Source organism: Oryctolagus cuniculus, chromosome 14 (genome assembly GCF_051225735.1).
Source record: "Oryctolagus cuniculus isolate XC-2025 breed Fujian yellow rabbit chromosome 14, ASM5122573v1, whole genome shotgun sequence".
Taxonomy (NCBI): domain Eukaryota; kingdom Metazoa; phylum Chordata; class Mammalia; order Lagomorpha; family Leporidae; genus Oryctolagus; species Oryctolagus cuniculus.
This window is the reverse complement of record NC_142880.1, coordinates 63,194,483-63,210,437: the sequence shown is the minus strand read 5'-3', so window position 1 is coordinate 63,210,437 and position 15,955 is coordinate 63,194,483. Positions and strand designations below refer to the sequence as shown.

The 15,955-nt window shown below is 41.9% G+C and overlaps 1 protein-coding gene across 3 annotated transcripts in view; it reads right to left on the bottom strand.

The window, feature by feature from the left end:
• The window catches only part of WDR70 (WD repeat domain 70), a 311,084-nt gene that overhangs the window by 49,734 nt on the left and 245,395 nt on the right, over positions 1–15,955 (bottom strand). For all 3 annotated transcript variants that reach the window (XM_002713983.6, XM_089312747.1, XM_089312748.1), the window contains 3 exons: positions 7,615–7,714; positions 3,729–3,813; positions 2,008–2,146 (listed from right to left, as the gene is read on the bottom strand). In XM_002713983.6, the coding sequence (XP_002714029.2) occupies positions 2,008–2,146; positions 3,729–3,813; positions 7,615–7,714 (324 nt within the window). The remainder of the gene's footprint in view (positions 1–2,007; positions 2,147–3,728; positions 3,814–7,614; positions 7,715–15,955) is intronic.

Genomic DNA, 15,955 nt, shown 5'->3' with positions numbered 1-15,955 from the left:
GATTCATTGTTTAAGTTCTTTTCTAGAATTAGTCTCATTGCTATTTTACTTTTTTTTTTTTTTTTTGGACAAGCAGTTAGACAATGAGAGAGAGAGAGAGAGAGAGAGAGAGAGACATAGAGTAAGGTCTTCTTTCCATTGGTTCACTCCCCAAATGGCCTCTACAGCCAGCATGCTGTGGCCGGCACACCGCGCCAATCCGAAGCCAGGAGCCAGGTGCTTCTCCTGGTCTCCCATGGGGTGCAGGGCCCAAGCACTTGGGCCATCCTCCACTGCACTCCCGGGCCACAGCAGAGAGCTGGACTGGAAGAGGAGCAACCAGGACAGAATCCAGCACCCCAACCGGGACTAGAACCCGGTGTGCCAGCACCGCAGGTGGAGGATTAGCCAAGTGAGCTGCGGCACCGGCTGTTATTTTACATCTTCTATAATACTCAGACTATACTATGGCTTGAAATTTAGGAAATACAAATTAGGACTTCATAGTAACACTATGACATTATAGACAAGAGCTTTTTACTGGTGATTTGAAAACAGTTGTTCAATTGTCTGCATTGTTCAGAATACTTAGCATGCCTCAACTGTTCAGACAGAGCTGAAACAACTAGAGAAATCCACAGAAGAAAACTGTGTAAGATTCAGGATACTACTGAACAGTTCAACAAGGAGCCAAAGAAAACCTACACAGATATTAATTGACTTGTTTCGTATTCAGAAAATTAGCCATTTTTTGCCTTATCATCTAAGTAGGCATGCTTTGAAAGAATCCAATTTTCCTCTGTGACTCTTCACTATATTGTGTTAGATATGGCTCTAGTCTCAGGACATCAAAGAATGAATGAATGAAATCTGAAAAATTTTAAACTTCTAAGTAACTTTATAGTAAGTCAGTGCAATGGAAGCTGAGCCTTTTTTTTTTTTTTTTGGTCAAAGTTTTCACAGTTTAGGAAACAACGATAAAGTTCACCACTTTCAGGGGGCCTTTCACTTCTGTCCACAATCCCAGGATCCTCACAAACATGCACATTGTGGAACCTTTTCTGTATCCTACACAATAGTCAGCTTTTTTTCTTTCAAATGGGTTGGCAGAGAGGGAGAAAACATCCCAGGCCCATATGAAACTTAGACTCAAGAACAGACCCATAGAAAGCATTGGGTAGGGAGAAGGGATAGGGTAAATCAGTCAAACTGCAATGTACTGATAATTCCTGTGTTAAATTTAAAAAGAAAAAAAAAATAGTTACCAGCTACCACGGTGCTATGTAAGAGCCAGGGCTTACGTTCTATTGAAACAAAACAAGGGGGCTGGCGCTGTGGTGCAATGAGTTAAGTTGCCACTTGCAACACAGCAGATTAAGCACCCATTGCAATGCAGGTATCCAATTTTGAGTGCCAGTTGGAGTCCCAGCTGCTCTGCTTCCAATCCAGCTCCCGTGCTGGAGACTAGGATGGCCCAAGCCCAGCTGTTGCTGCCCTTTCAGGAATGAACCAGTGGATGGAAGGTCTCTCTCTCTCAATCTGTCTCCCCACTCTGTAACTCTGCCTTTCAAATAAAATAAATATACTTTTTAAAAAAGACAGCTAAGGGGGCTGGTGCTGTGGAGTAGCAGGTAAAGCTACCGCCTGCAGTACCAGCATCCCACATGGGTGCTGGTTCAAGACCTCGCTGCTCCACTTCCAATCCAGCTCGCTGCTATGGCCTGGGAAAGCAGTGGAGGATGGCCCAAGTTCTTGAGCCCCTGCACCCGCATGGGAGACCCAGAGGAAGCCCCTGGTTCCTGGCTTCAATCAGCACAGCTCTGACCGTTGCAGCCATTTGGGGAGTAAACCATCAGATGGAAGAAATCTCTCTCTCTCTCTTTCCCTCTCTCTCTCTCTCTGCCTCTCCTTCTCTCTCTGCGTAACTCAGACTTTCAAATAAATAAATAAATCTTTAAAAAACAAAAAGACAGCTAAGATACAAACTTCACTTCATTCTCAGGACTGGAAAGGAAAGAATATACGTACCGCATCTGTGATATCCATTTCAGACACCTTTTGGAAAGTCCTGCGCTCAAAGAAAACAAGTTTGCCACTGCCACATCCTCTTTGAACAGATGTACCAGTCACTACGAGTTTATCATCTGGACTGAAACAGCAGTCAGTCCTACGGACAAAAAGGGTTCGTAAGAAGGTTATGAGACCCACAATAATGCAGCAATTTAAATGAATGAAATGTAAACATCACTGTATTAAGAACTAACTCTTAAGAGGGTTTACAAGTCAAGCATCTATGCTGATTTGTTTAATCTTCCTAATAATCCTAAGAGGTGGATATTATCATCCCCTTTTTACTGATGGGGAAACTGAGGCAAAGAGGTTAAATAAAACTTGACCACAATCACAACTCTAACTTAGGCTGTCTCACTCAAAAAATCTTTGCTTTTAGCTTTATATTATAACATTTTCACTGTAAAGAGACTATGGGAAAACTCAATATGGACATTGTGAGTGTCTATAGACAAGTAAATAGATGTATATAGCTAATGACTGAGTAGGGACTATTTTGGCCATTTTTTTTTAACTATTTTTTACTACCACCACCACTAACATCACACCCAAATCATTTCATTTACATCAAGTCAAGGAATATGATACAAGGAGCAGGGAGAATGCTGAAACCCAATGGTTGGCTATTACTCAGCAACTCTTGTTATTAGAGATCAGACCCCATGATTGTGAATAACCCAAGACATGACCCAAAGAGGCTGTACAGTTAGCATTACTCATAGAAAGCACAACAGCTTATAAAATACTCAGGAGATACAAATTCATGTCTGTTTGTCTCTTCATTTGTGTGTGTGTGTTTTGTTGTTGTTGTCTTTTTTTTTTTTTTTTTTTTTTTTTTTTGACAGGCAGAGTGGACAGTGAGAGAGAGACAGAGAGAAAGGTCTTCCTTTTCCGTTGGTTCACCCCCCAGTGGCTGCTGCGGCCGGCACACTGTGCTGATCTGAAGCCAGGAATCAGGTGCTTCTCCTGGTCTCCCATGCGGGTGCAGGGCCCAAGCACTTGGGCCATCCTCCACTGCACTCCCGGGCCACAGCAGAGAGCTGGACTGGAAGAGGAGCAACCAGGACAGAATCCAGTGCCCCGACCGGGACTAGAACCCAGTATGCTGGCGCCGCAGGCGGAGGATTAGCCTAGTGAGCTACAGTGCCGGCCCTCTTCATTTGTTTTAATGAATAAATGCTCTATTTTTATACAGCTTCCTTCATGTGATACTTCCATTACCTTCTTGTTCTCCTTGTTGATCATTATTTTAAAAAGATGTGAAATTTCATTTCTAACAAAATAGAAAAATTTTTGTAGGCACCAAGATTAGGACTTAGATGTCAAGTTCCACCTCATCTGTCTCAGCCAAATCTTTAAAAGCTTTAGAAGCCAACAAATTGGAGGTTACACTGTTCAGCTACCCAGGGGAAGAGTCTGAATAACTGAGACATGAGTGTATACAATATACACACATGCACACACACAAATGTCATTCTAACTTCAAAAAATGTTTATAATTTGAGTAACAGGCAAAATGAAAAGAAATAAAATACATCCTTCAAAACCCAGATTTTAATCACTTCCTAGAGTCCCTTTCCTAGAAGATCTAAAAAAAGTATGATACAAATTAACGTTAAGGTGAACAATCTCTTTTCCATCCTGCTATGCTCATCAAATATTTAAAATAAGCTACTTACATTGGAAACATGGTGGGAAGACCTGAAGCTGAAAAAAGTGGCTTATTAAATTGTCGAATGTCCCACAACTTTAATGTATCATCACCTGGCAAATAAAAAGCAAAAGAGAAAAAAAAAAAGACAAAAAGGTGAGTTTTGCAATAAGAACTCATTCCAAGTTTAGAGGATGCCAAACTTTCGTGTATAATTAAAAGGAAGGAAAGCAGTAAAGGGAAGGAAAGAGGGAGGCAGAGAGCAGGAAAGGAAAAGAAGGCAGATGCATTATAGCAAATTTCATTTTTTTAACAGCTCAGGGAGCTTGTAAACAGTAGTAGATGCAAGAACAGTAGAAAGCTATCTGATAATGAACCAGCCTTGTAGACATTACTCTGCAGATTGATGGAGCATATGTAGGCGAGAAGAAACCCAGGAGAATCTACTAGAAAGCACGCTTTCAGAGCAGATGGTAGTTCCCCCTGGTCTATTTGAGCATAACTTGACATTTTGGGAAGATCATAATTTAATAGCCATCGAGACTGAAAGCAGTCAACAGATTGTTTTTCCCACTGGCGTGTGGTTATAGCTCTCCATTAACATTAGTGAGGGAAAGTCATGTGAGTCCCTTCCCTAAGTGTAATTCTACCTATGGCTATTATTCTTTTCTTTACTGGGGAGGACAGCTTTTTCAAGCCATTTAAAGAATAATGAATATTCTTTTAAGGATCCATTTTACTATATTTCTATTGGGCTACTAATTCCTTTCCAGAACAAAAGCCAAGCTCATATAAGAAATGTCTTTACTGTTATTGCTCCCCAGTGCCCACAGCTGAGACACGACTCAACCCCTTGGGTGCAATAAGGAATCAGAATCAGGTGCAAGTGAGGTGAATGGAGAATTCAGTAAAAATCCCTCTCTCCCCAGTGACCCTTCCTCGAAAACCCAACTTTTGGCAGGTATACAATCTACAACTGGCTAGATCTGGGGCCTATTTGTACTGGGAGAATTTTGTTAAGATCCACCTTTGGAGCATTACCCTATTACCTTTAGTCTTTAAGAAAAAGGTTATATATCCTCACAACCCACAAAAAATAACAGAACATTAATCTGCATTATTTTCAGATAACACAGCAGGTTCTGGAGCTGGCAGGAGCACTTACAAAACCCTGAGACTCTGATGAATAGATTTTCCTCTACCATACTCTACACATCCAGGGAGGAAAATGATTATAATACATTATATATGTTGAGTTGATTAATTAAATTATCCAATACCTATTACAGTGTGGAAGGGGAAAAGTTAAGAATTATCACCAGGGGCCGGCGCTATGGCACAGAGAGTAAAGCTGTCGCCTACAGTGCCAGCATCCCATATGGGTGCTGGTTTGAGTCCCAGCTGCTCCACTTCTGATCCAGCTCTCTGCTGTGGACTGGGAAAGCAGTAGAAGACGGCCCAAGTCCTCAGGTCCCTGAACCCATGTGGGAGACTGGGAAGAAGCTCCTAGTCCTGGCTTTGGCAGTTGCAGCCATCTGGGGAGTAAACCAGTGAATGGAAGACTTCTCTCTCTCTCTGCCTCTGCCTCACTGTAATTCTTTCAAATAAATAAATAAATAAATATTTTTTAAGAAAAGAATTATCACCAAAATAGCTTTGACTGAAATATAGCTAGTCCACTACAGTAATTATCAACTGGCTGAGGGCTTCCCTATTTTAGAATTCTTTGTAGAAAACTTTCTAGTTACACTTCCTCCTTTCTCCTTCTTCTTGCCTAATTCCACCTCACAAACTTGGGTATCCCATGCTAAAGAGATCCAAGAGTGAATGTGAGAATAGCTAAGTGGAGTATTTATCATCATTTGAAAAACAACCCCAGGGGATTCAAATCCATTCTTGGGATGAGAACCACTATTTTAAGTAGATTTTATATATACACACACATATGTATATACATATATACAGTTTAAATTAGGAGTAATCTCTGGACTCAAATACATATTTTGTACCAATCTGTATTTGTCATGGGCACCATAAATAGAAAATTACATGACTCTGTGCTTTTGTTTTTGCAGCTATGCAAGTAATGATAGCTCAGATACAATGCATAAAGCTTCCTTGAGGAAAGCACCTGCATGGAGTTACTGAGGGTCAAAGGACACAGCCTTGACAAACTGAGGGGAAAGCTGTGCCAACTGTCTTCAACTCTCTTCACACCTACGACACAAAACATTAGGAAAGAGACCCGCCCTGCCTATGACATTCACAATCACTACTCAGTACCTAGCAAAAGGCTAGCTCATAGCAGGTGTTCACTGAACAGTACAGTGCGTGAATTAATAACTAAATATAATGATGCCAGATTCATCTGCCTGAAGTGTGCTTCCTTCTTTAGTCTACAGAATAGACTAAATCCCTTCTGTGTTATTCAAGGTCCTCTAAAACATGGCTCAAACCTGCTTACCCTGTTATTTCTTTTCTCTCCCCATAAATGAGTCTATAGGAAGATCCTCAGCCATGCCCCGTGCTTTCCCACAATGCTCAGCTCATAACTGCCCTCACTGTATTTTCTATCTCCTTCTGTCAACACACAGACTCTCCAAGTAAGAGAGACGTAGCAAAAAATTAGAAACAACTTATATTTAACAGGAGTATGGATAAGGAAACGTACGATATGGCTATATAGAACTATGGAAAAATAACATCTAGGTATACAACTTTTTTCTATACTGAACTGAGTTAGTGTTTGAACTGGGGGAGGGGAGAGGAGGGAATAGTCAACAAAGAGAAGATCGAAATACCAGTCTCAGAATTATAAGACAGGATGGGGGGAAAAAACAAGATGCGAAGAATGTACAAAATTCCTGAGGTAGAAGCAAAGGTCATGCTCTGAGGCTTATGAACATTTAGAAAATTTGAAGCTGAAACAAAACTTGGGCAATAAACAGTACATATTTTCTAAATTTACTTGATAGCTTCATTTTCTTTAAAGATTTACTTATTTATTTATTTGAAAGTCAGAGTTACACAGAGAGAGGAGAGGCAGAGAGAGAGAGAGAGAGAGAGAATCTTCCAACTGATGGCTCATTCCCCAACTGGCCACAACGGCCAGAGCTGCACTGATCTGAAGCCAGGAGCCAGGAGCTTCCCCCCGGGTCTCCCACATGGGTGCAGGGACCCAAGGACCTGGACCATCTCCCACTGCTTTCCCAGGCCACAGCAGAGAGCTGGATGGGAAGTGGAGTAGCCGGGTCTTGAACCGGTGCCCACATGGGATGCTGGCACCTCAGGCCAGGGCATTAAGCTGCTGCACCACAGCACCGGCCTGATAACGTCTAAAAATTAATATTATTATATACTGTATTTATTTAAGAGGAAGAAAGACATACAGACAAATGGAGGGGTGGAAGAGAGAGACAGAGAGAGAGAGAGAATGTGAGCTTCTACCCACTAGTAACTCCCCAAATGCTCATCCTGGGCCAGGCTGAAGTACGAATTGAGTTTCTGGCTTCAGAATGTGTGAGTGGCAGGAACTCATGTGGGTGAGTCTCCTATGTGGGTGGCAGGAACTCAACTAACTGAGCCATCACTGCTGCCTCCCAGGGTCTGCATTAGCAGGAAGCTGGAGTCAAGAACCACAGATGGGGATGGAACCAGGTACTCTAATGAGGGATGCAGGTGTCCCAACCAGCAACTTAACCATTATGCCAAATGCCTGTCCCCTTGATCCACTTTTAATACAAACAATGCTATCAAATTGGAAATGCACTTTAATGAAAAAATGAGACTGGCCAATGTACACGAACAAGAGCACATCTAGCTCTACAAAGTGCTATGACACTCACATGACATTTGGTAGTGTTACGTATCATCCTTTTATATAAAGCAACACATCACTAAGAGTTTCGACCTACCTCCGCGAGAGGCAAGGACATTACCATCATAGGAAAAAGCCACGCAGGAAGTGTCTGTGCCTGGGTCATGAGCTTGCTTATAGTGGAATTTTGGATGAACCTGTTTGCAAAGACAAGTAAAGCGTTAACAGCTCACCTGAATTCAGATGAGAACATTTTTGTGGCAAGTACATTCTTATTCTACCACACAGAAAATGGTATACACTTAAGGACAAAGTACTAATTTGATCTGTATAGTTTGCTTCATTCCACAAAAGGTGGCAGGGGGAGGAATTTAAAACATCCCCTTCTTGAATACAGATGAGATACGGTAAATTCTAGCAGGAGACATTTTTCAGACTCCCTTAGCAAATCCTGAGCAACACAAGATTACAGCATTTAGTTCTTTGTATTATGTTTAGAATGTCATTGGGACCATTTCCCCTATTACTCTAAAGGAGTAAATATAAAGATTCTAAATGAGCATATTATTTATTTACCAGGAAATATATATTGTATTCCTGGTGTATGTCTGATATTATACACATGTTGTAGATCTTAAACTATTTTAAATGTACTTAATGGATGATGATGTAAAAAAAAAAAACAATAATACCAGCTAATTCTAACACAATGCTTATCATATCCTAGACATAGACACTACTTAGGATGCCACATCCCATATTAGAGCTCCTGGTTCAAGTTCTAGTTCTACTTCTGTTCCAACTTTCCACTTGAAAAGAAGCCAGTAATGGCTCAAGGGCCACTGAGAGACCCACATTAGATTCCAGGCTTCTGGCTTCAGCCTGGCCCAGTTCCGACTGTTGTGAGCATTTGGGGAGTAACTAGTAGGCAGAGTAAACTAGTTGCCAAATTGAGAGAGACAGACGGTCTTTCTCCCTGACCCCACCTCTCTTTCCTGCTTTTCAAGTAAAGTAAAAACAGATTCTTAAAGAAGTGTTGCCAAAACGTAAACTCCAAAAACAAGAGGAAAGCAAACACTAGGCTACCTATAGCCCATGTGTATTGACACTTGAATGACTCCTCACATCTCACCAAAGCCATCAGGAATGCAGAGGGAAGAGGAAACCAACATTATCAAGAAGTTCAGTGGCAGCTCTCGTCTGCAGCCCAAGGCTAGTCACAGAACTGGGTCATTAATATCTATGGGAATAATGGGTCCAGAAATAATAGCCAATTTTCACTGTGTAATTACCAAAAGCAGGAGGGGTACAATTATAATGAGTGGCAAAATCAGACAGGCAATCCAGAGGGCTAGATGTGCAGATAGCTGCAGATATAATGGAAAAAACATGGCATCCCTAGGAACAGAGTAAGGATACTGTGTAATCTACAAACAAAAAAGAGGAATGGAAGAGCAGGAGATAGAGGGCAGTCACCCAAAAAAGAGCCACGACCCCTTGCTCTGTTCCCATATCTGAGCCAGCTGCAGATCAAGAGTCTACCCACAACAGAGATAGTTGGATTCCTGAGACTGAACACTGCTGCTCTTTGGGGGCAAGTATACATTGTGATAATTCCCCTATCCATCAACAAAGGGATTGTTGACCGCTACCAGCTTAATCAAATATTAGTTCCAATTGCAGCTGCTGTGCCAAATGGGATATTATAACTAAAGAAGATTAACAAATCTTGTGGTGACTTTGACTTGAGGACTTCCCATTGGCCTGGCCAAACTCTTCTTAGAACTGTAGTTGGAGAGTCTGCATACCCAATGCTCCTTTCCTACCCTCTTTATTTCCTGAAGTCAGAACTACAGAAACACTCTCCAGCTGCTTCTGGTTCCCTACCCATTTTTAGCCCACTGGCATTGTGGCAGTGAATCTCTCACATGTCTAATGCTGCTTTTGCTACTTCTTTTGAGAGAATCCTAACTAACACATTAGCAAACAAAACACAAGAAGAGAGCTGTAAAGAAATGCACACTGGGATTTCTCGCTTACTACTTCTGTAACTCAGCTGCCAGGTGAAAATGCATTGGTTAGCTTCCTGGATGATCAGACATGTGACTCAGTCATCCCCGTAGCACCAGCCAGCATCTACACAATGCCACACATGTGAGTGAGGCCATCCTAGGCCATCTAGCCCCAAATAAGTTGTTACTTCAGATGAGACAGAGAGCCCAGCAGAAATCAGCCAAACTAGTATAGACTAGTATTGCTCAATACCACTCAACTGACCATCAGAATTCTGAGAAATGGGGCTGACGTTGTGGCATAGCAGGTTAAGCCAACTCCTGCATTGCGGGCATCCCATACGGGGATGCCAGTTCAATTCCTGGCTGCTCCACTTTGGATCTAGCTCCCTGCTAATGTGCCTAGGAAGGCAGTGGAAGATGGCCCAAGTACTTGGGTCCCTGAACCCATGTGGGAGACCCAGATGAAGCACCTGGTTCCTGTGTTTTGCCTGGCCCAGCCCTGGCCATTATGTCCATCTGGGGAATGAATCAGTTGATGGAAGATCTCTCTCTGTGTCTCTCCCTCTCCGTACCTCTTTCGAATAAATAAATAAATCTTTCAAAAAAAATTGCAAGAAATGTTTTTTTTTTTTTTAATTTGACAGGTAGAGTCAAGGACAATGAGGGAGAGAGGGAGAGAGAGAGAGAGAGACAGAGACAGAGAGAAAGGTCTTCCTTCCACTAGTTCACCCCTCAAAATGGCCGCTATGGCCAGCACACTGTGCCAATCCGAAGCCAGGAGCCAGGTGCTTCTTCCTGGTCTCCCATGTGGGTACAGGAGCCCAAACACTTGGCCCATCCTCCACTGCCCTCCTGGGCCACAGCAGAGAGCTGGACTGGAAGAGGAGCAACCAGGACTAGAACCCGGCGCCCATGTGGGATGCCAGCGCTGCAGGCGGAAGACTAATCAAGTGAGCCACAGCGCTGGCCCCTGTTTTTTGTTTTAAGCCATTAAGTTTTAGGGTAGTTTGCCATGTGGCAAAAGCTAATTAATGCAACATTTACAGAATGTCAACAGTGCCTGGTACAAAGTAATCATTACATACATGTTGTCATTATTATAAATCAGATGATTCTATGGGAACAGCATTATCTTTTATTAAAAGGTTGATTATTTATCCCCTACTTAACACTCTACCAAATAATATCTATCATACACTATACCTGTGGCCTCACAATTCAGATTTATTAACTTCACTATGTCTTGTACTGAATATAATCATTACACAACTCTCTTGCCTTCTTTGCACCTGCCTGTGAGAGTAAGAATTCTCTCTAGCAATGTTTCTTAATCCTTGCTGTGGCTGTCATTGGATAATCATTGTCCCCAGGAAGTTGTACTCAGTTTCCAATGAGTTAAAGCTCTATCATCAATATAATCTCTAACATCACGTAAGACAATGATTCCAGCAGATAATACAGGAGTGAGAGAAGAGGATACTCAGAGATAATTCATTCTTGGAGGACACAGGAAGGAAGAATTGTGCTTAGCGGTTTTTCTTTGTGGTACTAGATGAAAGTCCTTTCCCCACATTTCTAATCCTTTCTTTCAAATAGGTCAGCCTAAGATTACATCTTTCCTGCGTATACCATCAGAACTCCCAGTACCACCACGACAGTCTTGGAATAAGTAGAATGTTATATATCACCTATTGTGATAGTTACAAGAAGAACATATTTAATGAATAAAGCAAATGAACTTCTGAACTTTTGAGCATGTTTCAAGAAAGCAACATGGTTATAATAAGCTGGCAATTTTCCAATTCTCTAACCTGAAAAAAAAGATAATTATGTTCCTTATCAGGATGTTTTCCCCTTTCTTTCTTTCTTCCCATGCTTCCTTCATTCCTTCCTACTTTCCTTCCTTCCTTTCTTTTTTAATTCTTTCCTTCCTCCTTTTTACAGAAATAATTTAAAGACAAAAGACAGCAAAATCTGATAAAAATTTCTTAAAAGTCATTCATCCTCCACAATGTTAAAATGTGATAATGAAATTCTTAAAATCTACACTGACATGTGTGCTATGGTTTAAAAATGACTTAGCTCCCCAACACATGCAGGTGTTTAAGTCCAAAAGTTATATACTGATGGCATTAATAGGGTGGATACTTGATCCAATCAAGGTGTCTAGAAGGCAGGAGTGATTAAATTGAATTAGGTTGGGGATCATGTGTGTAGCTCAGGTGATTGATTCATGGTGCCTTTTGCAGGGGGAGGGGGGTCTAGATATAAACAATGAGTAAGCTCGAAAATTCTCTGCTTGTTAACTGTTTCCTGGTTCACCACGTGATCTGTCTTTTGCTCACCTTCAGTCATCCCTCACCCTTATCAGAGGGCAGACCAATGGGACTGCCTACCCTTGGACAGTGAACCTCCGAAACCATGGGCAAAAATAATAAGCCTTCCTCCTTCCTAAGCAGCTTCACTCAAGCGTTTGTTAGTGGCAAAAATGAATAATGCACAATGCCAACTGCATTTACTGAGGGCTCATTTATATACAACACTGCGATACAGAATTGAAGAGAACATCTGAAGTGATTTGCAAGTTGGAAAATCTGTATGACCTCATATTCTTTCATGAAACATGTACTGTACCACCTATAAGCCAAAAATTGTATCTGGTCTGGTGGACACCAAAATGACTAAGAAATGCCCATGCCATTAGTGGAGAGGATCACAAGTCGGAGAGAAAGAGACCAGGGCTAAACTTTCCAGCAGGGTTCTCTACTCTTAGTCCATTCGACTGCTGCAACTGCTGGGATTTCAGAAAACAGCCACGACTTAACATTTACTTTTCATCTGAGTTTGGCAAACAGATAGACCAGCCTTCATTCATAACTGGACTGTGTTGCAATTATGTGCTTGTTTGGTCATCTCAAATCAGGTGACTGCAGTGTGTGACTACCTAAGGCTGTATGTGATGGCCAGCTGGAAGCTGCAGCTGCGAGAGAAAGCTCAGCCGCTGAGATGTGTGAGTCACAGGCAGAATATGACGCCACTGCTCTGGAATCTTTTGGCTCCCCTTGTGCTTGCAACTTGAAATTCAAGGTGTTTACTTTAGTCTATAAAACAAACCCCTTATGGCTAGGGCACAAGTTACCTTCACATTAATCTCTCTTCTTATAAACCCTAGCTGAGATCGTCTGCAACACCAGTTAGGCATTCTAGATTTATGCTCCAGAAATCTGCATGGTTAAAAAAAAAAAAAAAAGTTTAAAGCCCTACAGAAGACCCATGCTTTTGGAATTTCAAGAAGGCATGAAATGAAACATCTTGTCTTTCTTGGACTTGGAGACTCTAATTTATAATCTTGAGACATCACACAGAATCATGTAAAGATAGGGATATTATCTGATTAGACTATTTAAATATCTGGTATATTTTTCTGTTCTTATTTCAAACAAAACATAACTTTCGCTGGGGACAAATTAGGTAACTAATACAGAATCTTGTATGACAGTCTTTGAATCTCCAAATGAATATATCATCTAAATCACAAAGAGGCATGATTTAAGAGGAAAGTCAGAGGGACAGCCCACAAGCAGGATTTCCCAGAGAATGTTTTGTGTAACATCATCATATAGGGGGCTATAGCCAAGTAAGCCTGGGAAACTAGAGTTTATTTGCATACCATGGCCTTGGCTTCAAGAGTCACAATACACACCAGTATTTTAAAAGCTACAGTCTTTTAAGTGGTAGTCCTGGAATAAATCAACCCCTTTAACATTTCTAAAGGTTATTTGACTATGACACCCTTTTTTTTTTTTTAAGATAGTATATACTAGCATGGGTTGAACTAACATTCCCTGGGCCTTAATTAGGGAAACACATTTAGAATAAGGATGGCAAACTTCTTTTGGAAAGGGTCAGAGAGTAAATATTTTTAGGCTTTGAGGACCATGCAGACTTTGTCACAACTATTCACTTCTGCTGTTGTAGCACAAAATCAGCCAAAGACAATGCATAAACAAATTAATATGGATGTGTTACAATAAAACTTTATTCACAAAAAGAAGCAGCTGACTAGATTTGTCCAGTGGTTAGCACACCTCTGTTCTAGAGAGAATATAATCTCTAGGAAAAGGCACTCTATTTGCCAAGTTCCCTTATGATTCAACAATTTTAACTTGTAACACTGATGGTAGTGACAATAATAATGATGATGAAAACTATGACAGCTACATTTTGAACATGTTGCTACTCAGTGCAACAAAAAACATGCATTTTCTAATTTTATCCTTAAAACAAGACTCCTGAGGCATATGTGATGATAATCTCATTTTACATGCAAGAAAACTGAGGCTTAGAGAGGTAACTTACCCCAAACCAGATATATGACTACAAACTGTCAGAGCAAAAATCCAAACCCTAATTCTAATTTTAGAACCTGTACTCTTCTCCAAACACCCCTTCACTATAAGGGCCAAGGTTCTTCTTTTGGAGCTGCATGATAATTTCTTATGGTAATGGCCCTCATTGAATCAAGTCTCCCATGTTCCCAGGAAGGGCAGTTCAAAAATTCAATTATAATTCAATCTAAGGCAGCAGCTAGCAGTCCGTTATCCCTACTGGAATAGTAAAAATCACAAACCTTCCTCTAGTTCCAGTCGACGGGAGCTGGCATACAGTAATTGCTAACATTTATTTGGTGCTAAATATGGGTGAGCATCATAAGTGCCTAGGCCATATGAAACATATACCATCATTATCCTCACTGTCCAACGGAAGTACAGAATGCAGAAAGGGAAGGTTAGTCACCTTAGGCCGTGAGACTGGTAAGTGGCAGAGCCAGGTTTTGAACTGAGGCAGCCTTTACTCTTAACCACGACTATACATGGCACATGCCCATGGCTCTTCTCCTTCCCACATTTGCAACTAATGTGGGCCCAGACTGTGCTCATGCAGCCCCCTTGCTCTTCCCTTACTAGACCAGTCCACTCCCCAAACCACCAGTAGGATTTAGAAGTGAAAAGTGGGGAGGTGCAGCAAGAGTCAAGTGCAAGATGGTGGGTGAGCACCACACCAGTTTCTGGAAACAGGTAAGACTTTCATCCATGACTACATCCAATTCCAGGGCATTAGCTAATACAGGCTGATCAGCCTTCATCCAAGATCAGACCAAGAGTCCTTGACCAATTTAAAACTTGGTAAATGACACGGTTATAAACTGGCAATAAGGAAACCCCATTTACTGCTCTGGATCTCCTTAGCTGCCTGTATATGATGCTACCTTTTCCCTTCAACCTTTACCCTTCAAGTTTGGGGTAGCAGGGGGTTGGGTCTTAGACAGTCACAAATGCGAACACAAGTGTAGCTCCCAGTGAAGCTCTTTAATTGAAGGGGAACTTGAAAGCCACCAGGCCAACACCGGAAGCACAGTGCTGTGGAATGACCTGCCCAGACGGGAGGGAAAGCCCGGCGGTGCCCCCCTTTGAAGTCCAGCTGCCTGAGATTCACTGGCAGCCGACCTTCAAAGACAGCCGATGCTTCCTTCCCTCAGCCTGGCCGCCAAGCTTCCCGGGCAGCTGGGCAGATTTAGCCCCTCTCTGCCCAGCTGTCTGTGAACTCTGGCAGCCAGTTCAAGTGCGGGATAGAGAGCTGCTTGGGAAGGGAGGGGGAGGAAGAAGGAGGGAGGGTGGCGGGCCCCGTGGCGCCAGGGAAAAGAGGATGCTGGTTTCCTTGGAGCCAACCTCATCAAAGTCAGTGAAAAGACCAAGTTTCCAAGGGGAGGACAATCCAACTATGCCCAAAGCAACTTTCTAGGGACCAGAGAAGTTCACACACTTTCCTTCAAAAGCTGAGTGAACCACAGATATACTCTTTTGAAGATGGCCTAGTTGCCACAGAAAACAGTCCAGCCTCTATGTGGGGATTCAGGGAACAAAGCCAAGGTCAAGAATCAAAAATGTACAGTCGTTTGCATTGGGATTTTCCAGCAGGATGAGTTTACTTTTTTAGAGACGTTAGCTTGGTTATTGGCTTTGTTTGTCAGCCAAGAGCTGCAACAGCTTCCCTGTGTCCATGCCTGTACAGCAGATGCTTGGAGAGGCCTGGCATGTTTACCATAGATGTTACCAACATGTTGTTATGTTTATCCTCTTGAATCAGGCACTTGGAGTAGAGAATAGTGTGTGTTACCAGCTGCAGGTGCAAAAGGGAGGCAGAACTGTCCTGTTAGCAACAACCAGTGTTCAAAAGAAGTCTAACCGAAAAAAAACTGGAAGACCATCAAAAAAGCTAGAATAAAAGTAAGTGGAAAAGAAGAACTGAAGAGTAGATCATCAGATTTGCCTTTTAGATGGAGTTTTCTGACCACCCTATGGGAGATGAAGCAGAGGGGGACTGGAGGTCAGGAGAAAAGTGATGATAAATTTCACAGATACT